The 17,446-nt window shown below is 38.5% G+C and overlaps 2 protein-coding genes across 2 annotated transcripts in view; both read left to right on the top strand.

The window, feature by feature from the left end:
- Nucleotides 1–17,446, top strand: part of LOC113650345 — a 243,721-nt gene that overhangs the window by 102,046 nt on the left and 124,229 nt on the right. The window lies entirely within an intron of this gene.
- On the top strand, nt 14,649–17,283 carry LOC113650314 (protocadherin beta-16-like). Its single transcript, XM_027158612.2, has one exon. The coding sequence runs from the start codon at nt 14,875–14,877 to the stop codon at nt 17,281–17,283; it is 2,409 nt and encodes an 802-aa protein (XP_027014413.2). The 5' UTR covers nt 14,649–14,874.

Below are 17,446 nucleotides of genomic sequence, written 5' to 3'. Positions count from 1 at the left end.
CAGAAACTTTAAAGTCCAGGTTGTAGCCAGAGACAACGGTTCTCCTCCACTCAGCAGCAACGTGACTGTGAGTGTGTTCATATCAGATGAGAATGATAACTCTCCACAGATATTATACCCTGCTCCAGAGGGAAAGTCTTTAATGACTGAGATGGTCCCTAAAGCTGCTCTCTCTGGCTCTCTGGTCTCCAAAGTGATCGCTGTGGATGCTGACTCTGGACAGAACGCGTGGCTGTCGTATCAGATAGTCAAATCTACCGATCCGGGACTTTTCACTATCGGTCTCCATAGTGGAGAGATCAGGGCTCAGAGGGACATCACTGAATCTGACAGCATGAAACAGAACCTTGTCATCTCTGTGAAAGATAACGGACAGCCGCCTCTCTCTGCTACCTGTTCTGTGTATTTACTTATTTCTGATAATCTTGCTGAAGTTCCTGAACTCAAAGACATGACTTATGAGGAGAACAATTCCAAACTGACTTTTTATCTGATCATCGCGCTAGTTTCCGTGTCCACCTTCTTCCTGACTTTCATTATTCTGATCGTAGCTGTGAGGTTTTGCCACAGGAGAAAGCCCAGACTGTTGTTTGATGGAGCGGTCACCATTCCGAGCGCGTATCTCCCTCCTAACTATGCAGAGGTGGAGGGAGCTGGAACTCTCCGCAGTTCTTACAATTATGACACTTATCTAACGACTGGATCACGTACCAGTGACTTCAAGTTCATCACGTCTTACAATGACAGCACTCTTGCTGCTGGTGGAACTCTGATAAAGGGCCAAAATGATGCTTTAGCTACAAGCTTGATTACACTTAATAATACAGGAGAAAGAGAGGAGGTAAGAAAATATAATAGTCCCTTTATCTGATTGTGATGATGGTTTCATTTTTGTGATTCATCCTTGAATTTCAGAATAGATAATCACTGACACTAATCATTGATTATCAAACGTGCTCTTTGGGATTTATTGGCTAATACCTGTGCTACAGGCCCAGTAAATGTGTTTCCAATGCAAATTCTGTGGTACACTTATAATTCTGGTGTTTAATAACAAAATATCTCCAGAGGTTGTTAAATAATTTCCGATCTCCATTACTCCTCAAAGCATGACAGGTACTGACTCATCTCATAGAAGTTTGGAATTGTCATTATTTTTTCAAACACAGACCACTGACTGAGGTATTTTTCCTCACATTCTCACTTGTTGGCACATAGTCATTCTAGATTTATGAAAAAATGTAACCTTTACTAATTCTGCATGTAGAAACATTTAAGTGAATACAAAATCTCTTTACAGTCAGGTGGGAACAAAGTATAATGTCCAAAATATTTTACTGCATGGTTATTATGTATATAAGGTGACATTTTGAGTGTTATTACAAAACTTTCAAAATGTAAATATTTAAAGACCAGAATACCTATATGTTATTTAACTAGTCAGTAGGCGGTCTGGAGAACCACTGCACTGGACCTTTGGACAGAGGTTTAAAGCAAGCTGTGCGATTTGTCTTTCCGTGAAGTCAGAAACAATGCAGCTTCTAATCAACATTGGTTTATACTTCATTTCGATGCTACTACAAGAAGGCTGGATACAGCTCATGAGAGTCGGTTCAGTGAAACTGTAATAATTGAAAGATGCTCAGAGTGTCGCTCTTCACCTGCAGGAAACCGAGAGAACCGCACACCGCCTTCGTTTAAATATGTAATCAGAGGACAGTCTTGCAGCAAAAACGCTTACAGCGAGACATAATACGTCTTTATTAGGAAAACCATCCCCAGTCTACGAAAATCTCTTTTTGAACTGCTTATTTCTGTTAGATTGCTGAAGTCTGGACTATAAAATCAAGCTTTGAGATGATGAGGTCTAGAGCTGTATCTTGTGTAATATTAGGATTCGTTTCAGCTCTTTTCTTCAGCCAGAGCCCCGTCGCTGGAGATCTGAGCTACACAGTGCAGGAGGAAATGAAACATCGATATGTTATTGGAAACGTAGCAAAGGATCTCGGACTGGATGCGTTAAAATTATCAGCACGAAAAGCCCGAGTTGAAACAGAGGATAGCAGCAAGCGGTATGTGGATGTTAATTTAAATACAGGAGATTTGATCGTCTCAGAGACAATAGACCGGGAAAAGCTTTGTGGGTCGAGATTAAATTGCATCCTGAATTATGAACTCGTTTTAGAAAATCCGCTAGAACTACATCGTCTTTCTCTGAATATTCAGGATATTAATGACAACGCGCCAAAATTTATTAATGAACGTATTAGCTTTGAAATTCGGGAGTCCGCTGTTAAAGGGCAGCGCTTCCGTTTGGATGAAGCTCACGATTCAGACATCGGGCAAAACGGCGTAAATGACTATTCGCTCCAGAAGAACGACTATTTTGTTTTGTCTGTACAAGAAAATAAAAACGGACGGAAACACGCGGATCTTGTGTTGGATAAAGAGCTTGATCGGGAACAACAGAAGGATATTGACTTGATTCTTACCGCAGTGGATGGCGGGATTCCTCCGAGATCAGGGACTGCTGTTATACACATCACTGTGCTAGATGCTAATGATAATGTTCCGGTGTTCAGTCAGCCTGTATATAAAGTGGTTTTAGCTGAAAACGCACCGATAGGAACAGAAGTCGTTACTGTGAGCGCAGAAGATGCAGATGAAGGAGCAAACGGTGCAGTCACATATGATTTTAGTCACATTCCGGATAACGCAGCACAATTGTTTATGATTAATAAACTCACTGGACAAATTAAGGTAAATGGAGATATCGACTATGAGGAGGAAAAATATTATGAAATTGGAGTACAGGCTAAAGATGGATCTGGTTTAGCATCGACTGCAAGTGTTATTATAGAGATTACTGATGTCAATGATAATGCTCCTAAAATTATTATTAAATCTCTGAATAATCCTCTACCTGAGAATGTTATTGTAGGCACTGAAGTAGCAATAATTAATGTTCAGGATAAAGATTCAGGAGATAATCGACAGATCCGTTGTTCAATTCAGGGAAATGTTCCTTTTAAATTAAATCCATCTATTAAGAACTATTATTCTCTAATAAACACAAATTTCCTTGATAGAGAAACAGAATCAGATTATAACATAACAATCACTGCTACTGATGGAGGATCTCCACCTTTATCCACATCTATAACCATTCATTTAACTGTATCTGATGTGAACGACAATCCTCCTGTATTTGAACAGCAATCCTACACTGCATATGTAATGGAAAATAACAAACCAGGAACCTCTATTAGTTCTGTTACTGCAAGAGACCCAGACTGGAGGCAGAACGGTACAGTACTGTATTCTCTGGTGTCCAGTGAGATAAACTCTCTTCCAGTGACCTCATTTTTATCCATTAACTCAGATACAGGAGTGATCCAGGCTGTGAGGTCTTTTGACTATGAAAAGTTCAGAAACTTTAAAGTCCAGGTTGTAGCCAGAGACAACGGTTCTCCTCCACTCAGCAGCAACGTGACTGTGAGTGTGTTCATATCAGATGAGAATGATAACTCTCCACAGATATTATACCCTGCTCCAGAGGGAAAGTCTTTAATGACTGAGATGGTCCCTAAAGCTGCTCTCTCTGGCTCTCTGGTCTCCAAAGTGATCGCTGTGGATGCTGACTCTGGACAGAACGCGTGGCTGTCGTATCAGATAGTCAAATCTACCGATCCGGGACTTTTCACTATCGGTCTCCATAGTGGAGAGATCAGGGCTCAGAGGGACATCACTGAATCTGACAGCATGAAACAGAACCTTGTCATCTCTGTGAAAGATAACGGGCAGCCGCCTCTCTCTGCTACCTGTTCTGTGTATTTACTTATTTCTGATAATCTTGCTGAAGTCCCTGAACTTAAAGACATGACTTATGAGGAGAACAATTCCAAACTGACTTTTTATCTGATCATCGCGCTAGTTTCCGTGTCCACCTTCTTCCTGACTTTCATTATTCTGATCCTGGCTGTGAGGTTTTGCCACAGGAGAAAGCCCAGACTGTTGTTTGATGGAGCGGTCACCATTCCCAGAGCGTATCTCCCTCCTAACTATGCAGAGGTGGAGGGAGCTGGAACTCTCCGCAGTTCTTACAATTATGACACGTATCTAACGACAGGATCACGTACCAGTGACTTCAAGTTCATCACGTCTTACAATGACAGCACTCTTGCTGCAGGTGGAACTCTGATAAAAGGCCAAAACGACGCTTTAGCTGCAAGCTTGATTACACTTAATAATACAGCAGATGATGATGAGGTGAGCAACCTGAATCCTGTCCTTACTTCTGATTCGTATGCATATTTTTTTGTTTTTAGTGGTGAAATTAAACATGAACATACGCTTTTCTCTCAATTAACAGACAGCATTTTGTCTTCACTTTTTAAACAATATTGAGCTGAACAAGTTTCTGTTTAAGTTAAGTTGTAGATGTTTCTGTAGGAAATTGTAGGACAAATTAAAGAGACATGGAAAAAGGTGTATGAATGTATATACAGTATGTCCTTATTTTATTCATATTATTGATTTCTATTTCTCTTTTTTCGTTTGATTTTGCTTCGTTGTTTTGGCACACATTAATTATTGCTTTTATCTTGTTACCAAAAAAGGTCTGTTTTGTGTGAACATTAACTGTTTGTGGAAATATACTCATTGTGCCATTTCGATACTGATGTCAAGACCAGTGGACTCACTTTATCCTAGTTAATCAGGGCTTTCGAAATGATTTCTCAGTAACATTTGTGGCTCAGGACATGATGGTGTTGATTTTGTGTTGTTGAACTTCTGGTTATATTTGGAATATGGAAAAATGTTTGTGCTTGGATTTCCGTAGCAGTGCTCTATTTAATAAGCCCTGAACACTTTGGAGTTAAATATATTAGCTTATTGGTGTATTGTATTCTCTTGCTGAACTTTGCTATTTATCTTTTGCTTGATATTTCAGATAATAATTTTATGCCTAATTTATTTCACGCATTTTAAAGCTTATTCATGAACAAACAAGCACATATGCTGTCATCGCTATAGCTTCTCAATCTTTATTTTCCCCCGTGCATCAATTGTAGTAGATACAAAGCTCTTAACCCGGCGACAGACTTAGAGCTGTCCGTGGTGCTGAAACACGGTTCTGCTCTGTTTACTTAACTTTTTCACTACGAGTATTTTAACATGAATGCCAGTTTAATAATCTTATAAAAATATATAGTTTAATAATAATAATAATAATAATAATAATAATAATAATAATAATAGGTATGTTTCAAACCAACTTCTCAACCTCTTAAATCTCTGCTGCACAAATACGCATTAAGAAAGGCATATTCTACTCTAGATATAAAAAAAATAACTTTCCTTCTTTCTATTCTTGTGTCAGGAATAATTTGTGAGAAAAACAAAAATTCAACTACATCATAGATAATTACTACACGTATAAACTATAAAATAATTAACATTTGCAAACTATAATTTTCAGCTCATTATCTTCTATGTTTCAAATCAATAATTCAGTAAAAAGGGTGTTTAGGAACTGTTTTTTCCACATCATTTGTTATTTCTGGTTCAGTGCTACAAACCAGAGCAAACGACACGTGCAACATTGTAATTTATTGTCATTTGTTCAGCGCTATTTGCCAATGTGTTTTCTTTATTGTTTATTAAAAGCTCCTAATTATTTGGGCAACAGAAGGAAAAAAGTTGCTGTTACAGTAAGAAAATGCAAACCATAGTCAAAAAGATGAAAAAGTGCATATTATATGCTCACATGCCAGAAATATTCAGCTAATGTGTGCTTGTAGTTAAACACATGATGCTCAGAGCGTCGCTGTTCACCATCACATTCTCGTACTGTGGAGCATTTCCTCCCATCTCTGAAATATTCATCTGCAGACATCACTGACGGCAAGAGCAAGCCACACACAACACGGAGTAATTTAATCGTTCTCTTCCGGGAGAAATTGTTGTCGCTTTCTGCAGACACCATCGATAAATCAGTGTTAGTTTGAATTACTCGGGTGTGAAGGCTCGATTTCTGAAAATATGGGATGCACTAAGCTTTCAGATCTGCTGTCTACTCTCCTCATCGCGCTCCTTTTCTTTCTTTTCCCCTCCGCCTGGGGAGATCTAAGCTTTTCTGTTCCAGAGGAAACCAGGCGTCAGTTTGTGGTCGGAAATATTGCAAAAGACGTCGGAGACGGAGCTCAAAGTTTATCAGCACGTAAGGCGCGAATAAACACTGAAGACAGCAGTAAACGGTACATTGACATCGATCTAAATTCCGGAAATATAATCGTAGTGGAAAGAATCGACAGAGAGATGCTTTGTGGTTCAAGGATTAATTGCATCTTGAATTATGAGCTCGTTTTAGCCAATCCGCTTGAAGTCCATCGCATTTCAGTAAATATTAAGGATATTAATGACAACGCGCCGAAATTTGGTAATGAACGCATCTCTTTTGAAATTCACGAGTCCGCTGATAAAGGGCAGCGCTTCCGTTTGGATGAAGCACATGATTATGATATCGGACAAAACGGCGTAAATGGCTACTCGCTAGAAAAGAACGACAATTTTGTTTTGTCTGTACAAGAAAATAAAAACGGACGGAAATACGCGGAGCTTGTTCTGGATAAAGAGCTTGATCGCGAACAACAGAAGGATATTGACTTGATACTTACTGCAGTGGATGGCGGGATTCCTCCGAGATCAGGGACTGCTGTTATACACATCACTGTGCTAGACGCTAATGATAATGTTCCGGTGTTCAGTCAGCCTGTATATAAAGTGGTTTTAGCTGAAAACGCACCGATAGGAACAGAAGTCGTTACTGTGAGCGCAGAAGATGCAGATGAAGGCGCAAACGGTGCAGTCACATATGAATTCAGTCATATAGCTAATAATGCAGAACAGTTATTTGCAATTGATAAGCTCACTGGACAAATTAAGGTAAGCGGAGTTATTGATTATGAAGAGGAAAAATATTATGAAATTGGAGTACAGGCTAAAGATGGATCTGGTTTAGCATCGACTGCAAGTGTTATTATAGAAATTACTGATGTCAATGATAATGCTCCTAAAATTATTCTTACATCTGTTAACAATCCGATACTCGAGAACACTATTGTAGGCACTGAAGTAGCAATTATTAATGTTCAGGATAAAGATTCAGGCGATAACAGACAGATTCATTGTTCAATTCAAGGAAATGTTCCTTTTAAATTAAATCCATCTATTAAGAACTATTTTTCTCTAATAAACACAAATCTTCTTGATAGAGAAACAGAATCAGATTATAATATAACAATCACTGCTACTGATGGAGGATCTCCACCTTTATCCACATCTATAACCATTCATTTAACTGTATCTGATGTGAACGATAATCCTCCTGTATTTGAACAGCAATCCTACACTGCATATGTAATGGAAAATAACAAACCAGGAACCTCTATTAGTTCTGTTACTGCAAGAGACCCAGACTGGAGGCAGAACGGTACAGTACTGTATTCTCTGGTGTCCAGTGAGATAAACTCTCTTCCAGTGACCTCATTTTTATCCATTAACTCAGATACAGGAGTGATCCAGGCTGTGAGGTCTTTTGACTACGAAAAGTTCAGAAACTTTAAAGTCCAGGTTGTAGCCAGAGACAACGGTTCTCCTCCACTCAGCAGCAACGTGACTGTGAGTGTGTTCATATCAGATGAGAATGATAACTCTCCACAGATATTATACCCTGCTCCAGAGGGAAAGTCTTTAATGACTGAGATGGTCCCTAAAGCTGCTCTCTCTGGCTCTCTGGTCTCCAAAGTGATCGCTGTGGATGCTGACTCTGGACAGAACGCGTGGCTGTCGTATCAGATAGTCAAATCTACCGATCCGGGACTTTTCACTATCGGTCTCCATAGTGGAGAGATCAGGGCTCAGAGGGACATCACTGAATCTGACAGCATGAAACAGAACCTTGTCATCTCTGTGAAAGATAACGGACAGCCGCCTCTCTCTGCTACCTGTTCTGTGTATTTACTTATTTCTGATAATCTTGCTGAAGTTCCTGAACTTAAAGACATGACTTATGAAGAGAACAATTCCAAACTGACTTTTTATCTGATCATCGCGCTAGTTTCCGTGTCCACCTTCTTCCTGACTTTCATTATTCTGATCGTGGCTGTGAGGTTTTGCCACAGGAGAAAGCCCAGACTGTTGTTTGATGGAGCGGTCACCATTCCCAGCGCGTATCTCCCTCCTAACTATGCAGAGGGGGAGGGAGCTGGAACTCTCCACAGTTCTTACAATTATGACACGTATCTAACGACAGGATCACGTACCAGTGACTTCAAGTTCATCACGTCTTACAATGACAGCACTCTTGCTGCTGGTGGAACTATGATAAAGGGCCAAAATGACACTTTAGGAACAAACCTGATTACACTTAATAATACAGGAGAAGGGGATGAGGTAAGGAATCTGTGTCTTTCCCTTCTCTTATTGGTTTGTTTGCATCCTTAAGTGGAAATGCAAAGACTAATATTTTTTAACCTCTCTTTGCTTTTTTTGTATAACAGTTCTTTTTTTAATTTAAGCTGTGATTTCTCTGCATTCAGACACACACTGTGATCGATGTCCCTCTGGTTATGTGTTTTCGAAGTTCTTTGTAAAAAATGTTACCTTAATACACCATTATCTAGTAGACATGCTACTGGCAGTTGTCTATTTAAATATGACTCTACTATGCTAAAGTCTGTATACGGTTCAGTATTTTGATGCTCATGTGCAAAATGTCACCTTGCACTTCAGATTAGTTTCTACAGATTTGTTACACACTTTGCACAGTCCAGACTGGACAAAAGACACGGCCACTACTGGTTTGTCTCCAACAGCTTGTACAGTTTAATTATTTTGTCCCTCATTGATCTGTGACTTAGTTTGGTAATATATTATGCTTCACTCATCCACTTGACACCTTTATTGCCTCGTCCTGGTTCGTAATTGTTTTTCCACCTTGTCTGTGCATATCACTAGATTCCAGTGTTGATGGACCTCAGTGGTGTGAACTCAAACACAGGAAATAATCCAGGTCTGACAAACAAAAATGAGCTTGTGTGGTTGTTTTCCTATTTCCAGCAGCATTTCTCTAATTAGCATTTCTCTAATCAGCACTGATAGTGTATTTACATTCAGGGAGTTAAGAACGATAAACGAACAAAAAGAAATAAGTCATGTATACATTTTTTTCACTTGTCCTTTGGAACTGATATTAAATGCCATTGTAACAAAATATAAAATTAAACCATTGTATTAAAACATAAAAATTGTCCCATCAATACATGCAAAAAATATTACATGAATAAAAAGAAATTTAAAATAAAAATAAGTAAATAAAGACAGTAAACCAAATTAAAATAAAACTAAATAAACATAAGATAAAATTAAATGAAATAAAAATCCTTGATCAACTCCTGTAAGTATGCACTAGTAACCATGACTATATTTCCAATATATAAAATAAATCTAAAGTTTATTTCCTCTTGAAAGAGTTTTTAGATTTCAAACTTTGATGTTATCAAAGTTTTTAAAAATTTAAGACAGTAAACTGTTTTGTTTAATCACAGACAGATATAACTTCATTTTTGGTAAATAATTCATTATAGGTTACAGATGACATCTTGAATTATTATAATTAAGTTTTTTTTATATATTATGGATATTAATAGTTTCTATTAAAAATGTATTGGTTTATTTCTACATAAGTTCATTGGGCGATAAAGACTGAAAAGAGCACACTGTAATGTACCAAAAATGCTCAAAGCGTCGCTGTTCACCTACGGAGAAAAAGATGATCAACATCTCCACCCATTTTATGTCGTCTTTCAGCTCCTCCTGACACAAACGTTGTTGCATTTGGAAATATTTTTGTCAGTGAAAATACTGAATACTCGACAGTAATTAGATACATTGATAACACAGTGGTCTGGCATTTTAATGTTGCTAGAACGGACATGAACATGGGATTAATCTCGGTATTACTGACTCTCGGATTTATTTCCATTTTTCTTCATCTTGTACGTGGAGATTTGAGCTACACTGTTCCGGAGGAAACGAAACGTCAATATGTGATTGGACATTTAGCAAAGGATCTCGGGATTGATGAGAAATGTTTATCAGCTCGTAAAGCTCGGGTGGAGACAGAGGACAGGGCGAAACGGTACTGCGACATTAATCTGAGTAGTGGAAATCTGGTCGTGGCGGAAACAATAGACCGAGAGGAGCTTTGCGGCTCAATCATTTCTTGCTTCCTTAATTACGAGCTTGTGTTGGAAAATCCTCTTGAAGTGCATCGTATTTCACTGCAGATTGAGGATGTAAACGATAACTCTCCCGTTTTCCATAATGAGCGTATCAGCTTTGAAATTAGAGAGTCGGCTGATAAAGGCGAGCGTTTCCCGTTAGAGGAAGCTCATGATTTGGACATAGGGCTTAATGCAGTTCAAGGATATTCACTTGAAAAAAATTATCATTTTATTTTATCTGTGCACGAGAACGCGGACGGAGGAAAATCCACTACATTGGTTCTGGAGAAAGAGCTCGATCGTGAAAAGCAGAAAGACATGAATTTAATTCTTACCGCATTTGATGGCGGTAATCCACCGAAATCAGGGACAGCAGTAATACACGTTATTGTACTTGATGCTAATGACAATATTCCCGTATTTAGTCAACCTGTGTACAGAGTGAGTCTAGCTGAAAACACGCCTTTAGGCACGGAGGTGATTACAGTCAGCGCGACTGATGCTGATGAAGGAGCCAATGGTGACGTCACCTATGAGCTCAGCCGTTTATCTGATAAATCAGGAAAATTATTTTCTCTTGATAAAATTACTGGACAGATCACGTTGAGTGGCAACATCGATTATGAGGATGAAAAATATTTTGAAATGAGAGTTCAGGCCAAAGACGGTCCTGGCCTAGTATCATCTGCTAAAATTATCATAGACATCACTGACGTCAATGACAATGATCCTCGAATTATTCTTAACGCATTAATCAACCCCATAACTGAGAACTCTGTAGAAGGCAGTGAGGTGGCCATTATTAATGTACAAGATAAAGATTCAGGTGATAATTGAAAGGTCCATTGTTATATTCAGCAAAATGTTCCATTCAAGTAAACCCATCCATCTTAAACTACTTTACTTTAGTAACTACAAGCATGTTGGATCGAGAGAAAGAATCAGATTATAATCTAACACTCACTGCTACTGATGGAGGATCTCCATCTTTATCCTCATCTGTAACCATTCATTTAACTGTATCTGATGTGAACGATAATCCTCCTGTATTTGAACAGCAATCCTACACTGCATATGTAATGGAAAATAACAAACCAGGAACTTCTATTAGTTCTGTTACTGCAAGAGACCCAGACTGGAGGCAGAACGGTACAGTACTGTATTCTCTGGTGTCCAGTGAGATAAACTCTCTTCCAGTGACCTCATTTTTATCCATTAACTCAGATACAGGAGTGATCCAGGCTGTGAGGTCTTTTGACTACGAAAAGTTCAGAAACTTTAAAGTCCAGGTTGTAGCCAGAGACAACGGTTCTCCTCCACTCAGCAGCAACGTGACTGTGAGTGTGTTCATATCAGATGAGAATGATAACTCTCCACAGATATTATACCCTGCTCCAGAGGGAAAGTCTTTAATGACTGAGATGGTCCCTAAAGCTGCTCTCTCTGGCTCTCTGGTCTCCAAAGTGATCGCTGTGGATGCTGACTCTGGACAGAACGCGTGGCTGTCGTATCAGATAGTCAAATCTACCGATCCGGGACTTTTCACTATCGGTCTCCATAGTGGAGAGATCAGGGCTCAGAGGGACATCACTGAATCTGACAGCATGAAACAGAACCTTGTCATCTCTGTGAAAGATAACGGACAGCCGCCTCTCTCTGCTACCTGTTCTGTATATTTACTTATTTCTGATAATCTTGCTGAAGTTCCTGAACTTAAAGACATGACTTATGAGGAGAACAATTCCAAACTGACTTTTTATCTGATCATCGCGCTAGTTTCTGTGTCCACCTTCTTTCTGACTTTCATTATTCTGATCGTAGCTGTGAGGTTTTGCCACAGGAGAAAGCCCAGACTGTTGTTTGATGGAGCGGTCGCCATTCCCAGTGGAGGTGGAGGGAGCTGGAACTCTTCGTAGTTCTTACAATTATGACACGTATCTAACGACAGGATCACGTACCAGTGACTTCAAGTTCATCACGTCTTACAATGATAGTACTCTTACGTCCACTGGTACTCTTAAACTTGCCCCAAATGATCCCTTTGGGTTAAATATTGAAAATGATCCTAATGAGGTAAGGCATAAATATTTTTTGTCAGGATTATGAGTAGGTTGCAAAAAAAATTAAATTCATGCACTTGCTATCTATTTATCTATTTATTCTTGCATCATTCATTTCCATAAATAAGTAATCTTTAACATTTAGCCGTCATGTTTTGTACATGGCAGCTACTACAAGTACAATTAAAGTGTTTATCTATCTATCTATCTATCTATCTATCTATCTATCTATCTATCTATCTATCTATCTATCTATCTATCTATCTATCTATCTATCTATCATTTTTTATGTATATATAATCCTTTGACAGATATAACAGCTTCAGTTCTTCTGTGACGGATTTCCACAAGGTTTAGGAAATGTTTATAGGAATTTTTGAACATTCCTCTAGAAGTTCGTTTGTGAAGACAGGCACTGTTGTTGGACAAGAAGGCTTGGCTCGCTGTCTTCACTCTACTTCATCCCAAAGGTGTTCTATGGGGTTGAGGTGAAGGCCTCCACAACAAACTCACTCATCCATGTTTTTATGGACCTTGCTTTGTGCATCTGTGTGCAGTCATGTTGGAGCAGGAATGAGCTATTCCAAAACATTTGCCACAAAATTGGGAGCATGATATTGTCCAAAATGTTTTCATATGCTGAGCCATTAAGATTTCCTTACACTGGAAGAAAGGGGCTAGCACTGTAAAACCACCCTTGGCCCTTGGTCTTTTTTTAATGTCACATACTGCTATATTTATTCATTTCTTATAGAATCTTTGACACCGTGTTAACTGTTTTACTTTTCAGAAACTTAATCTTTGTTTTTTTTTTCTTTCTATTTATACTTGCTGGAATTTTACACTCATATACTATTACTTTTCTTTTCTTTTTCAGTCATTCCTCTGATCTTGCTGATTTTTTATTCCCTGAGCATGAAGCAAAGAAAGAAGAGGAGCCATAAAAACATGTATAATACGATACTAACCTTTTTTCTTTTTTCTTTGTGTTTTTCTTTTTCATGCTCCATTGGATCACTTTGTGCTTCACAAGGTAAGGACTAATTTATTTGTTTCCATGTTTTTTGAATCATCAGTTTTTATGTCAGTATTGACATAAATTAAATTTATTTCAATTTATCAATGAACTAAAACAAAATCAGGTATTAAATATTAAGAAAATGTGATTGGTTGATCATGTTAGATGAACATTTCTATCACACATTCATAATTAACATAAAACATTTGTGAATGCTGTCACATACAAACTCTTAGTGTACTGTACATGTAATGTACATATTGTGTTTGTTTACACTGATATTGATGGATTACCAAAGTACATATTTTTACAGTACATCTTTCTCTTTGAAGACAAGGTTTGACTGTATATTAGTAAAAAGGAATCAGATATAGAAACTGACTTGCCCACTAATCGATTTAATATTTAATGACAGACATTCGGGACTCAATTTATGAAATCCTAGCTTGGGGAACACGATATATATTTGTTCACAAAAAAAAAAAAAAAAAAATACTCATAAACTCTCACTGTCACTGTTCTTCTAAATATAGCGGAGTAAAAAAAAAAAACTTTAATATTCTGTTACCTTTTCTTACCTCTTTCAAGTTTAACATTCTGTTACTTTGTAGCATTTCATAGCTTTACATAATTCACTCTGATAACATATACATGAAACTGGAAATAAACCAAACCTCATGCAATGCAGGTGTTTGGAATGAAAGTGAGGGTTTTCAGGAAAAATTATATCGAGGAATTTTGTATATACAAACTTGTGCAAATGTCACTGATGTGAGGATGAAAAAAATGAACGTGTGCTTGTAGTTCATATGATGCTGAGCAGAAGTTTCTTCAACCAAGAAGACCCTCAGTGTGTGGTAAACTGCCCCTGAGACCATGAGAGATGACATACTGCTCAAACCAAATCTTTGAACTGATCATGTGATTAGAATTTTTTGAAAAGCAAAATATTTACATTCATTGTACAAAGAAACATTTGGGTTTAGTCTAGTATTTAAGTAGATTTCTTTTTGACCATTGAATAAATTGAGTATTAATCAGATGCAGACGTGTTTTGAATTTTTTTAAATTAATTAAAAAGAGCCATCAGAGAAATGAACACACAGTATTTTGTTGATTGTAGTAATTGCAGTTAATACAAAAAGATACACAAATAATATGATGCACTAAGCAATGCCCCACTGCGACATACGGCATATAATTTAATTCTTTTGTTTTTCAAAACGGTGCTCTTCATATTGCTTCATCATGCGGTGTTGTCAGCTTTCCGACTCTAAGTGCCGCTGTTGGTTAAGTGCTGAATGAAAGAGCTACGCGATAAAAAATGCAACAATGAGCTCTAATATTGGACAGAATCAAAGTGTTCTCTGAACCATAAAAAGACCAGGTTCAGCGTCTCGGTTCATTATCCCGGGTTCATTATTTTATTTTCGAATAGCTGAATTGTCGTTTTATATCAAGAATTAACTGTATTTGCGTTGTTGTTGTTGTTCATGTTCATTTGAAGATGTCGGAGCTAAAACGGCTGGTCGTGATTATTTTGCTCTGTTTTTGCGGAACAGCCGTTGTGTTTTGTCAAGCACGATATTCAATCGCAGAGGAGACTACAGAGGGATCATTTGTAGGAAACATCGCGAAGGATTTGGGAATAGAGATAAGTAGACTTATTTCTGGAAAAGCTCGGGTTGTAACAAAGGGCGGCCGGCAATATGTCGAACTGAGCAGAGACAAAGGCACCCTCGTAGTGAAGGAGAGGATAGACCGAGAGGAGCTCTGCAAGCAAACAACGCCCTGCAGCTTCAGCTTTGATCTGATCATGGAAAACCCCATAGAACTGCATCGGGTCACTGTGGAGGTTCAGGATATAAATGACAATGCACCAACATTTCCTAAAGGTACCGTCAATTTACAAATTAGCGAGAACACAGAACCTGGGGCGCGATTTCCCTTAGACAGAGCTGTAGATTTGGATGTAGGTGTAAATGGTATTGCCAGCTACTCTCTCAAACCTACCGATCATTTAAAGCTGGAAATAATTAATGACGCTAATGGGGATAAACATGTTGAAATGCTTCTGCAGCGAGAATTGGACCGAGAAGAACGCGATGAGTTAAATTTAGTCCTGACTGCATATGACGGAGGATCACCTAAAAAATCAGGCACAATGCAAATTCACATTTCTGTATTAGATGCAAATGATAATAAACCCGTTTGTAAAGAAACTGTTTATAAATCAGAACTGAGGGAAAATTCTCCAGCTAGAACCGTCGTAACTAGAATAAGTGCAAGTGATGCTGATGAAGGAAACAATGGTGTAGTCACATATTCTATTGCTCAAGCAAGTAAAGAAGCTCGAAATGTATTTGACATAAACCCAGAGACTGGAATTATTACAACGAAGAATACTGTAGACTACGAGAATGAAAGAATTTATCAATTAAATATTAATGCAATTGATAAAGGAGGCCTGGCAGATACGTGTAAAGTAATTATCGAGGTTATTGATGAAAATGATAATGCTCCCTCCATACAGCTTATGTCGTTTTCAAACATAATTACAGAAAATTCTCCAATCGGAACAACCGTGGCTGTTATTAATGTAGAAGATGTAGATTCCGGTCAAAATGGACTCGTGAAGTGTAAAATAAATGAAAACGTGCCGTTTACAATAGAATCGTCGCATTCTGATTACTTTGCATTAATTACTGATGAAACTCTCGATCGAGAAAATATTGCTGAATACAACATCACCATTCTGGTGTCCGATCAAGGAAGTCCTGCACAATACAGTAACAAAACTCTAAATGTTAAAATTTCCGACGTGAATGATAACCCACCTGTATTCAATTCTGAAGAATATAAAACATCCGTTACTGAAAACAACTCTCCTGGTGTGGCTGTGCTCACGGTAAAAGCGAGCGATGCTGATTGGGGACCAAATGCGCGACTTACTTATTTTCTGGGGGATAATAATATACAAGGCAACCCAGTGAGTTCTTTAGTCTCTGTGAATTCAGAGAGCGGGGTTATACATGCAGTCAAATCCTATGATTACGAGCAAATGAAAAGTTTCAGCTTTAACGTGACAGCCCAAGACGGAGGCTCGCCTCCTTTAAGTTCTGAAGTCACAGTGACAATCAACGTTCAAGATCAGAACGACAACGCTCCTCAGGTCCTCTACCCAGTACAGACAGGTGGGTCTGTGGTGGCTGAGATTGTGCCTCGCTCAGCAGATGTGGGTTATCTGGTCACTAAAGTGGTGGCTGTTGATGTGGACTCTGGACAGAACGCCTGGCTCTCCTACAAACTCCAGAAAGCCACAGACAGGGCGCTGTTTGAAGTGGGAGCGCAGAATGGAGAGATACGAACTGTGCGTCAGGTTACAGATAAAGACGCCGTGAAACAAAAGCTCACTGTAGTTGTGGAGGATAACGGACAGCCGTCTCGCTCAGCTGTAGTTAACATCAATGTAGCTGTAGCGGACACTTTCCCTGAAATGCTCTCAGAGTTCACAGACTTTACGCACCACAAACAGTATAATGACGACCTCACCTTTTATTTAGTGTTAGCATTAGCTGCTGTTTCTTTCCTTTTCATCACGACTGTAGTAGTTATAATCTCAGTAAAGGTCTACAGGTGGAGACAATCGCGCATCTTCTATCAGTCCAATCTGCCAGTTATCCCGTACTATCCACCCGGTTACACAGACACAGGAGTTACTGGAACTCTGCCGCACATGTATAATTATGATGCTTGTATGACGACTGACTCGAGGAAGAGTGACTGTAAATATTCTACACTCGGAGGACAGAGTGTTCTAGTCATGGACCGCAGTTTTACAGAAACTATGCAACGTGCCATGGGGGGAAAAGAATTCCAACAGTACCTAGAGTCACCGGAAGTGGTAAGGAAGTAACCTCTTAATCCATAGCATGTTAACGTTCATATGAAATGTGCTATGAAATAGCAGGAACATGTTTTTAGATTTTAAATATTACATATGCTGCTTATATCTAAGCATTTTAGATACAAAGCCAATTGAATGCAGTCAAAACCGGAAACAGAGGAAATTAAATAGA

This window comes from Tachysurus fulvidraco, chromosome 20, assembly GCF_022655615.1.
Source record: "Tachysurus fulvidraco isolate hzauxx_2018 chromosome 20, HZAU_PFXX_2.0, whole genome shotgun sequence".
In the NCBI taxonomy this organism is placed as follows: Eukaryota; Metazoa; Chordata; class Actinopteri; order Siluriformes; family Bagridae; genus Tachysurus; species Tachysurus fulvidraco.
The sequence above is the reverse complement of the archived record's forward strand: the minus strand, read 5'-3'. Positions and strand labels throughout refer to the sequence as shown.